At 39.0% G+C, this 12,172-nt stretch overlaps 1 protein-coding gene across 1 annotated transcript in view; it reads left to right on the top strand.

Moving 5' to 3' along the window:
• The window catches only part of LOC115430051 (adiponectin receptor protein 2-like), a 33,850-nt gene that overhangs the window by 19,571 nt on the left and 2,107 nt on the right, over positions 1-12,172 (top strand). Inside the window, exons 4-8 of the mRNA XM_030149926.1 lie at positions 4,800-4,976; positions 5,873-6,044; positions 8,624-8,810; positions 10,057-10,244; positions 10,337-10,530. Of these exons, the coding sequence (XP_030005786.1) occupies positions 4,800-4,976; positions 5,873-6,044; positions 8,624-8,810; positions 10,057-10,244; positions 10,337-10,530 (918 nt within the window). The remainder of the gene's footprint in view (positions 1-4,799; positions 4,977-5,872; positions 6,045-8,623; positions 8,811-10,056; positions 10,245-10,336; positions 10,531-12,172) is intronic.

Genomic DNA, 12,172 nt, shown 5'->3' with positions numbered 1-12,172 from the left:
TTGTTTATATTTGTTTCTTCAGTCATTTGTTAAATTGATACAAATAGATGTGTGATACAAGTACTCCTCTGTACTACTACATTAATATTATAATCTGTTATAGTTTTAGAAGGAGAATAAATACATATAACAGCTAGGTCTTTTAATTATTTTACTCTTCAGTAAAATCAACACACTGAGGTTTATATGAGACACATGAAAACTGCAGTTGCTTCACATAGTGAACACATACAAATTTGCACTTATATTTATTTCAACCTTCAGTACTAGATGTGATGTTTGTGAAATGGCAGAAGCAGATAAAACACGGACCATTTCACTTGAGTAGTTTTGTTATTCAGCTTTGTAAATTGGTTTCCCAAGACCAAGTATTTTCTGAGTAGATAGACAAGCTCCTCTTTGGAACAGATGCATGCTCTATGTCATCAAATCTGTGTAAATTAATTTCCAGATTTGTGTTTCTCAGAAAATTGCACAGTGCAGTAACATCTGTAGTTTCTCAGCCAACACACGTGACTGTGGATGTTATCAGACCACTGGTGGGCCCCGCGTCGGCTTGTTTTAGTCATACATGATGAGCTGTTGAAGACGGACGCTTCCCAGAGGGATGGCATCATATCCGTGACTGCACATGCACACACTTTCACACAGTGCGAAATTTGACTCCATAACCTCTGCCATAATAACTTGCTGCAGACTGGGCAGCTGAAGTTGAGTCACATGTGTCTGACATACTTTGTTTTTCCGAGTGAGGCCTGAATGTGTGTATGTGTGAGTAATGAGAGCACAAGTGCATTAACATGTTGGATAGCCCATGTTTCCAAGAACTCCTCACTTGACTAGTCCTCATGTCTGGATCCTATTCTGGCTTGTTGTTAGATCTGATTTCAGCAGCCTCAGCTGAGCAGCCAGCCAGACCTTCTGCATCACCTGCTGCTAAACTTCAACATTTGGTGCCACACTTTCTAGTTTCATTTCACCTCCTGAGTGTCTGTTAACACATTTTTCCTTAACACTGTTTCATGTGGTACAAAGGCAGTCAGTTGCTAACAAGCAGATACCAGGCTGTGTTTTATCGAGCACAAATATTCTGCAGATCAAGGCAGGAAACATGCTGTGGCAGAATTTACCAGCAGTTTTTTACAGTTTACAAAACTGCTTGTGTTTTGACGCATGTCCCTAATGTAACCGTCAAAATAACAGATATTTTCCCAAGTAAAAGTAAATTCTTCTCAACTTTTGAATTATTTTTATGTCATTTGCATAGTTTCTCCTACCTACCAGATTAGTCTGTATTGTGTTGTATATTGTAAATTTCTGTTCATTTTTGTACTTTAAGGACATGTTGACATAGCTCAGCCTCAGTGGCAGGAGTCCATTGTGAATATTCTCTTTTTTAAAGGGGTAAGATGTAGGACTATCCCAAACTATCAACATCAGATGGAAGTTGTGAACCGGAATGCACTCACAGCTGCCAAAACTACTAATGAATTACCACTACGTCTATCTACAGACTGTATATTGTGTAAGTGTATTATCTATATTATAAATGAGAAGTGGACTGTGTGTGTGTGTGTGTGTGTGTGTGTCTTGGGCATTACACAAAATCCGGAAATAGTTGACTGCTGTGTTGGGGCATATTTATCTATTTTTGGTTAAGGAAGAGACTAGCGAAAAACAGCAAGTTGATAGGACCAATATTGGTAATTATGGAATACAATAGCCTCCCAATAGCCAATCACGTTGCTATGCCCAGAGTCATACAATCATCATTGTAGTGGGTTACCTAGCAACAGATAGACAATAGGGCCACATTGCCATGGTGTCATATTTCATGTGCAGAAACAGACATGCCAGCTGAGAGGTTATTCAACTGGAAATGCCAGTGGAATTTACCAAGAAAGGAAAGAAAGTAAAGAAATGAACTGTATCAGAGGATCTAGAGCCCGTGGGGAACCACGGGTCAACGCACTAATCATGTCATTAAGATTCCTCCTTCAAATAAAAACTCAGTCAGTCAAAATACCAGTGTCTTAAAACAGTCACGTGTAGAGTCAGCTGATACTTTACATTATAGCTCTATTAGCTTAGCTCTGTTTAGAGACAGAAAAGAGGCGCAGTAAAACCACAGATCACCTCCATTTTCACTACAGCTTGTGTTGTCAATAGTTGAACTAAAGATCTGTTTGGAATCATCTGATCAAGGTCAGAACTGTCACAGTTTAGTCTGAAATGTGATCAACAAATGTTAGCAAACATGTCATAGTAACTTTATGCCTTCATAAACCTCATAGTCCAGCTCAATAGTGTCAAAGAAACTGTGATTTCAGCATTAAACTCCATTCTTTCACTTTACAGGATTAGCAAACGGTGCTTGTGTTTTCTTTAATCACTTTGTCACTTTCTTTGACTCTAAAAGTTATTTCTTACTGGTTTTCATCCTTAGCTCGGCCTTGCCATTAGTTTTCAACACCAGGGTAGATGGGCAGAGTGGCTCACTACTTCCTCTAGTGTTCACATACATTCACAATAATACATGAGATGTGAACACATTTATTGACATCTTTGAAATAAGGTCTAAGCTCATTATTATAAACATTTTAATGATACTTTTGAAGCATAAACAGTACATGTAGCTACTTAAACAGAAACCACTTTACATCTGTTTACTACTAACAGGAAGTTGGCCTGGTCATGTGAGAACATAATTATGAATCTCGTCTGCATTGGAAATCTCAGCAACTTGATTGCTTTTCTCATTCTTCAGTGACTTATTTTTTTTTACTAACCTTCAGTAACATGTTGATCATACTGATAGATCGTAGTTGTAGTGAATAGAAGGCCTGTTGTGAGACAATCTCTGCCCATAAATCACTTCAGTGTACAGTTTGTAGGCTAAATGCTTCCCATTCATCTCCATCTATTTTCCCCAGTCTGCAGAAAAAATGTACATCTGTCCCATTTATTGTTATTGTTCAGTAGCTCCTGCTGTTTTCCATTCCATATCTGTGTGCAATCTGCGTGTATGGATACATAACCACGCTTCATTTGGCGCAGTTTCATCTGCACAGGTATAGATTGGTGTTTTTACCCTCACAACACACAGTTATTCACACCTTCAAGAATAACCTCACAGTCGGCAGTAATACTGGCGGCATCTGGATTTCAGCCTATACCTACATTACATGCATGCATGGACACACAAGACAGGTTATTATTCACACACACACAAAGACTGCAGCGCACACGTGACTACTTGGCAGTCACCCAGATACCCTCTGCTCTCATAGTATACTCAGTCACTGGCGCTTAGCCTCACGCACATTCACACGCCGTTGATGTCAGGTGTCGCCTTTTCTTTGCTGTGAAACGGTAGATTTATGAGGATATGGTTTTACAGTTGCTCACCTTCAAGTGCACATGACACTGTGTATGTGTGTGTGTGTTTATGTGCGTTTGTGTATTTGTCCTTTTCTTACCAGACACAGCAGCAGACTGAGATTCATCCTCATGCATGATTAAGCATGTGCGATACACTTGAAGAACAGTTGCACACAGACAGACCGACACAGGCAGACGTTGGACTGACTGACTTTAGGAAGCTGGAAGTGTTGACTGTGTGAGACTCTGACAGACTTTAAAAGTGAAATCCTCAGAAATATCCACAGAAAGGAAAGGCCATCATGGGCAAGCACGCACACTATCAGGGACCATAGTGTTGAAGTGTGTTTTGCTTGTGGGTCTTTAAAAATGGGTTAGTCATGCATTATATATACAACAAGATTTCTGCCTCTCTCTTTCTGCAGTCCTCTTGTTCTTGTGTCTCTGTCTGTCTCACTGCTTTTCTAATTTACTCACTCTTGTCTGTCTTTTACCCCCGCCCTCCTTCTGTGGAGCAATGGAAAGAAGTGAAGGCAACTCTTTTCTAATCATTTGCTTTCAGCAGAGTGTGACCTGTGTCTGTCAGAAATCATTTGTCTGTGTCAGGACTGCAGAATATAGAATAATGTACACAGTGGGTCTGGGATAGCAATTAACATGTGCTTGACGTGTGTTTGTGAGCACGGACACTTAAATCCACTCGCAATTTAGCTGTTTTCATTGTGTCAGTGGGTGCGATTGTTTGTCTCTGTGTATTGGTAATGATGAACATATTCATTGTGTTGTCGGCTCCCCAGATGTGACAGCTATTGTGTTAGATTGAATTCACACAGTCTGCCTAATTTCCCATTTAAATGAAATATTGCTCAGATTCTCCACATCTGTTAAATCTAAAATTAGCTCTGTTTCTTACTATGTGTTTGCCTTTTTTCTTATTATTTGCATGTGCAGACTTAGACCCACACCAGTCTCTTGTTGTTTCTTGTCAGATTTTACTGTTAAAAATGCCATGTGGACGAAATAACACTTTAGTTGCCATTTTACCGTTTAATTTTTATTTATAAAAAAAACAACTGTCATTGTTGCTTCCCTAGATGAAGGGTTTTAATAAGTAGGAGCACATACAAACTGATCAGTGATGAACTGGCTCTTGTCATGTTGAATTTAGTTTGCATACGGGAAGAGGATTATGTAATCTGGGATCAATAAAGCCTCACAGTCATTAAGTGGTTATAATATACAAGCAGCAGGTTCAACTGAAATGTCATCCCCCTGTCTTAATCTACTAAAGTTAAATTAAACACGAAAGAAATTAAGTCCTAACAGTGATTATTTCTCCTTTTTCACCAGAGAATTTGGAGTCCTTTTAAGTTCCTCTGTCCTTATTGTGTGGATTATTTTTTTCTTATATTTTTCAGAGTGTCACAGAGAGCGATGATGATAGAAGAAAAAGTGAAGAGGATGATAGAGGCAAAGGAGTGGAACAGAAGGAGCAGGAGGAAGACGACAGGAGCAGTGATGAGGGTTTCATGGGAATGACTCCGCTGCTGCAGGCTCACCACGCCATGGAGAGGATGGAGGAGTTCGTACACAAGGTAAGAAACAAGTCATTATGCAAAAATAAGTTAATGTCTAAATCTGTTTAATCCAATTTATCCTCTCATAACCCCTGGATTTTGTGTTTTATACAGGCTCCACACTCTGTAAAACCACTTAGTAAATGATAACAATAATGCCGTAAAGACTGAAGTGAACACAGAATATGTCATGAACAAACAAACACATGCTCAGGTTTATCATTTTTATGTGACATTTGACAGAATATATTACTGTACAAAAGAAAATAAAAACAGGAAGAAAATACCCAGAATTAACCAGTTAATCAGTGAAAAGTGTCTTTCTTTCGTCTACTTGGCCATATAGTCACACAGTCAGAAGATTATGTTTTGGATGGGTTTTATGCAGCTTGTCAGAGGCCATGTTGTGTCTCATTAGTTATTCTGCCATTATTTGTACCGACGTGTGTAAACCCATGTGAACCCGGAGGGCTCCAGCACTAATATCAACACACATACTTTTCTGCACGATACTCGACTTGAATTGGAGCCAGCAGGCTGTAAATGAGTGAAATGAATCATAGTTTAGAATCTATCAGGAAACTCTCTCTGCTCTCTATCGGGGGTATCACATCGGACTGCAGTTTATTTATTTACATCACTTAACCCCCCATGCTGTTCATTTGACACCTACACTTCACACACTCACCTCATCAGCACATACTGTACCTCAATCTTACGCACAAACACACACATATCCTGTTTCAAGGGCATGTGATAAACAAGCAGCTGCTTCGAATAAATCTACTGAAATCCAGTTACAGTCATTTAGTTGATAACATTGTACATGTTCACCAGCCTTCACATTGTTTTCCAAAACATGAAAATGATGTTTATGTAACATGTCTTCCCCTGTTTGTTTGTTACACAATCAGGTGTGGGAGGGCCGGTGGCGCGTCATCCCACATGACGTGCTCCCTGATTGGCTGAAAGACAATGACTTCCTGCTTCACGGCCACAGGCCACCCATGCCTTCGTTCCGCGCCTGCTTCAAGAGCATCTTTAGAATCCACACAGAGACGGGAAACATCTGGACACACCTGTTAGGTATGACAGACTGTTACCAGTAGAGTAAGACCAGGAGAATCCTAGTTGGACATGGCAAACCATCGCAACTTGAATTTGTTCTTGATAGTTTATCTAAAAAAATGATAGAAACCTTGTGCATAAATTAACGTTACTGGCCTTTTTACTCCTGTTTCCACCTCACCTTATAAGATTCTCTACTCCATCTGTGTTGCCATGGTAATACTATGTGATGGTTGTAGCAGTATACACATGCTATACATCCACAGAGCTAGAGGAATATTCACTAAAAGCTCAACAAAACCAATTTTCAGAAAACAGAACAGGCATGTAAATGGGCAAATATTAAAAACAAGCTAGCAGTCTAAGACAAGTGTATGTCATGAATAGTTTCATAAATCAACAGACCAATCTAGCAAACTTTCAGAAAAATCACAAATACTTTATTTAACCCAAGCTGGGAAATTATTGGTCACTGTATACACACAACAAAGAGGAAACAAAGTGCAAAACAATAATGACTATATACAATATATAATAGAATAATATAATGTAATGTAATATACAGTAATATAATACAATAAGGACACAGCAATGACTTAAAAAAGGAAAAGATTAACAGTTAATAAAGTGTGGAGATTTCTTGGGAAATCAATCTTGAGACCAGAAATCTCCAGAGAATCATGTCGCCCAGAGGAGAGTTGAACTCAGAGGAGTTTACACCGTTAAGCTAACACTGAACAGATCCAACAGTACGAGCATTCATCTACTGCTAAAACTCACTGAATAAGACAAAGAAGAGCATATGTAAAGGTCACATTATGAAGTTATGATTATGAATTTTGTGTTATCGTCGCTGTTTTGTGGTCTTAACTTGGTTTTATATGAATGAAACTTCTGCTGTCAACTAATCCATTGGTTTGTTTTACATTGAAATGGTTCAAACTATAAACAAACTAGTGCGTTGACCCATGGGAATCCACAGGTTCTAGAAGCAGTACAGTTGATAAAATGGGGAGCTGAGCTAAATTTACTGCTGTAATACACAGATTAGGAAGAAATATAATGGTCCTCATTTAGTTTTATATTGAAATCAAAAGTACGAATGCATTCATAGTTACCTTATAACTGTCTTTGAAAGGGCTTTACATCATTACTGTATGACTTCATCACATTCACATGACTTGATGACTTGACTAGGTTTATGGTGTAACACACAGATTAGCAAGAAATTGAATGGGCCTCATTTTGTTTTGTATTGACATCGACATGGACCATAGAGTTTTACACCGGACTGAACATGACGATTTATTGAATTTTACTATTTCCAGTAGCACGTGAAGGCAGCGTAAGACTTTTACACAAGACTGAACATGACGGTTTATTGTGACCCACTGCCATCCTGTGTCTGGATCCGCTGAACTCCAGTCCATCTGATCGGAGTCTGCGCAGAACAGTCTGTCATCATGTTGTGGCGAGGGGGGGTGGTCCATAGGGGGACGTTAACAGGCCAGGTCTGACCAGGGATCGGCGGAGTGGGACCAGGCCACAGTAAGAACCAGATCGACCTTGTTAGTGTGTGATCACAGCCGGACCTGGTTCTCCCATTGTGTCCAAGTGTTTCTGTTGATCCGGATCCAGCCCCTCCCCCATTTGCGGTTGTGAATAGACTCATCCGCAGGCCAACTGTAAGCCCATTGTAATTATAAAACAACTAATAACTCCAAAAGTACTGGTCGTATCAATAAGCTGTTTTGGCCTGTGTGATCCTTGACCCATAATACATAAGTCCTGCAAAAGGCAAAGGCTAGATCTGTCCAGTTTATCAGTTATAAAGCAGACACACACACACACACACACACACACAAAGAGGCCATGTGGTTTTTATAATATAGATGACCCAGAGAGTTTAACAGCCCCTCAAAAACAATAGCATTCACATTTGCTACTGAAAATATGAACACATTTCAAATACTTTATAAATGAGACCAAATGAATTCATTTGTGTGGAAGTGCTGTGCTCAGTTAAAAGGATACATCTTACTCACATTTTTTAACTGCAGACTCATTTGTCAACTCGGATAAAATCTCCCATGACCCCCGTGTTAGTCACAGCCCTGCCTCTGGGTTTAGATGGAGCAGAGTGAATCTTGTAAGCTGTTTGATGTCGCTCACATTTATTCCCTCACTTGCTCTTTTTCCGTCCTCAAGTAAATTTTCTTAGTTAGACAGGTTGGGTAAGAAACTGTTACATAAAACATCACACTGGCAAGCACAGAAACTAAGCTTATTATCTTTCATAAGTATTAATGTGTCAAACGCCATGCGGTGGGGTTTGTGTAACTTAAGTAATCCATCAAATTCCACTGTGTTATTTTTGATTTTGCGTGACTGCCTGGAGATTAACAGGATTACTGTTTACTAAATGTGTTTTCCCTGTTGTTTGTAAAAGTTAAATGAATGACTAAGTCTCATTCAGGTTTTTCCTTCCTCAGACTGACTTAGTGAATTCTGCTTCCTCCTGGTGGCATCCCTGGTTCACCTCCTCCTCCTCTGTTCCATTTAACCTTTGGTCCTTTTTGTTGTTTTTTTCTCTGCAGGCTGTCTGTTTTTCCTCTGCCTGGGTCTGATGTACATGTTCAGGCCCAACATGTCGTTCGTAGCTCCGGTCCAGGAGAAGGTGGTGATTGGGATGTTTTTCCTGGGAGCCATCCTCTGCCTGTCCTTCTCCTGGCTCTTCCACACTGTCTACTGCCACTCTGAGGGCGTCTCCAGAGTTTTCTCCAAGTAAGAAACACATCAGAATTATACATTATACATTCTCAATGCTCACATCATACAAACCTAAACAAGTGCAGAAATCTGGTTTTTGTCACAAAAACAAACTACTTCAAATAGAAATGAAGGATTTGTCGTTGTGTTTTATTTAACTAAAATGATCCTGGTCCTATTTATGAATGTCCTGCATTGTTGATTGTCCCAAAAATTTAATTAAAATGACAAAATAATAACAATATAAGTTAGAACTGGTGATGATCCAGGCATGGTTGAGGAGACTTCAGCAGCTGATTGTGTTATATGGTGGAAATATTGTATTAGTGGAAAAAGAAAGACTTTTAATTGACTTTTTAAGAGAGTTTTCATTGCTTTTTCAAGTCTAGCTAACTAATTAAATATATAAATAAATTATCAGAAATAACATAACACACATAAACAATTGACATAAAACAGAAATACACTGTTACCCATAAAGTTGGAATAATTTTTTTTTTTTTCAGACAAATTCGTCTTTTTATTCCTGTTTATAAATATTTATATTAATCACCTTTGACCAGGTGTAATGATTATATACTGAGTCCCAGTTACACTTTATCTATCAGGAATAGATCACATTATCACAATCATTTCATGAGAAGTAAAAATGTTATATTTCATCTTTATGGCCAACAGTGTGTTTACAGAACCGATAGTAATTGTTCCATCAGACATTCTTCCAGGGATAAAACGTAAAAACTCTTCTACATAATAGTGCAGGGGCTTCCAGAGACTCTAGCCACATGAGGGGTGGACCAGCATCATAAAGTTGGTGCTAAATCAGTAAAAAATGGAATGAATCTGTATCAGAAAGACCAGAAGGTGAAGGGATTAACAGATACAATGACAGTGTAAACTGTACTGGTGACTGAATCATAGACTGTACCAGAACGTCTAATGCAAACACACGAACAAAAGAAATGAATCAATGTTCCTCTTTGTGTTTTATATTTATATAAAGGAGGGAACTGTGGAGTATAAGAGGAGATGTGAATGTTTCCGAGACAGATTTTCCACAGTCAGAGAACGAAACCCATGAACAAACAGTGAAACCTCTTAAGTCCGTCTCCATGTGTCAGACTGCTCTCATCTTCCTGTATCATATCGTCCATTTCAGAACAATGTGCTCTTTGCTCAGAGAATAAAGCCACATTGTGTCGTAATTACACAACGCTGAGTGGACGTGACGCTGTGTGTGTTTGTGTGTGTGTTTGTGTAGGTTGGACTACAGTGGGATCGCCTTCCTGATCATGGGCTCCTTCGTGCCGTGGCTCTACTACTCCTTCTACTGCTCTCCTCAGCCCTGCTTCATCTACCTGATCGTGGTGTGCATTCTGGGATTGGCGGCCATCACCGTCTCCCAGTGCGACTTCTTCGCCACGCCGCAGTACAGAGGAGTCAGAGCAGGTACGAAGACGTCGCGTGTCCCCGAAAGCGTTGCATCTGGGCTGGTTTTACTGTCGTTTCCTTCATGTTGCGCCGTCTCTGTTCTGCTCTAGGTGTGTTTGTGGGTCTGGGTTTGAGCGGCGTCGTTCCCACTCTGCACTTCGTCATCAGCGAGGGTCTCATCAAGGCCACCGCCATCGGTCAGATCGGCTGGCTGCTGCTCATGGCCACCCTGTACATCACCGGAGCCTGTCTTTACGCCGCTCGCATCCCAGAGAGGTTCTTCCCCGGAAAATGTGACATCTGGGTAGGTTTCTGTCAAAATACGAAGACACTGAACTCCTCTGAAGTCTGAAAAGAGTTACAGAAAGACATTTTTACTGACGCAAATTCCTCAACTTTTAGCAAAATGAGCTGTTTTTGTTATTGAAATAGATCAACTATGATACTATTTTTCAGGGGGTGTCATTTAACAGCGGCAAATGATATTTCAGCAATAGAATCACAGTTCAAGTTTTTGTTATGGGGAGTTTACCTTCACTTGAACCATCTGAAGTCACAAGAAACTGCTGTCAAATTGAAAAGATAAATACAAATATTTCCAGATATCAGTGAAACGCATCGAGTCTCTGCATAAAAGTGACTTATTTCCCAATAATAGTCTTGGAAACCTGAAAAAGTCTTACAACAGTTCTTCAATGAACCTCAGAAATATGTGGGAAAATATTTTTAAAAATCTGACTTTGCAAAAATCAGAATCAGCTTCACTAAGGCAGGTCTTTGAGTGTTAACCCTTAAGGACAAAATAAAAATGTTTATTGTAATATTCATATCAACATAGAATTCTATTATGATATTTGACACGATCATGTATTAGCTCTGCCCCTTTTTAGAAACACCTGAACTCAATGTGACCTTTGTCCATTTAGTATAGGTTTGGAAGAGACGCATGTCAGTGAAATAAATGACTGTATTTTTAGAGCTGGGACATTCAGTGTTCCTCTGGTGTGTGTCGGGTTGATTCTTTATCCAGATGCACAAAATGACTGTAAATCCACATTTTAAAGCTGAAAATTGAAACAAATTGTTCTTGTTTAGGGTCAATATTTGACTAAAACAATGTAGATCTATAATAAACAGTTCATTGGCTTAAAGTTATTTCAAGTGAAAATGACAGTAACCCACAATACAATAATTAACTGAAGTCCACTTGTGTTTATTAGAAACAGAATCATTTGTTAATGGCCTTGGTGGAGTTTTCTCAAAGCTGTAAACACACACATCAGGGTTCGTACGGGTGCTTGAAATTCTTGAAAATGCTTGAATTTCAGTGTTGTGTTTTCAAGGTCTGAAAGTGCTTGAATTTTAGTTGAAGTGCTTGAAAGTGCTTGCGATTATAACTCTGTGATATGATTTATCTATTTATTTTTAATATTTACTCTGCCAGGTTAGATGGTTAGACAAAGCTACCTACAGAGAGGTGATACATTTATAAAATAAAACTTTAAGTCATAAAAGAAGATTGTCGTGTGTTCTCAGGTCGACTCCAGGGACATTTTTATCTTAATCTTTGGTTCAGTGTGAGTGTGTCTGAAGAACGACAAGTGGCTTCCCTTTGGTTTTTTTTAGAAAAAACTTTGTGTTCTCCTTTATTTTCTAAATATTTTGCTATTATGAAACCTAATTTTAGATGTTTCTAACATAATACAATATACATCATTGTGATAAAAAGTGAAAAAAATAATCCTGAGTTTACGTGTGCTTGTAGATATGTATTTGACCCCAGCTAGAAGGTGCTGTGCTGGAAAATTTGAAAATTACCCTTAAAAGTGCTTGAAAAGTGCTTGAATTTGACATTGAAAATTGTGTATGAACTCTGGTGCATGCGCACACACAAAACACACACACACACACAGAGCCAACTGAGACAAAACATAAGGACAAATACA

Source organism: Sphaeramia orbicularis, chromosome 12 (assembly GCF_902148855.1).
Source record: "Sphaeramia orbicularis chromosome 12, fSphaOr1.1, whole genome shotgun sequence".
Classification (NCBI taxonomy): domain Eukaryota; kingdom Metazoa; phylum Chordata; class Actinopteri; order Kurtiformes; family Apogonidae; genus Sphaeramia; species Sphaeramia orbicularis.
This window is presented reverse-complemented; position numbering and strand designations above follow the sequence as displayed.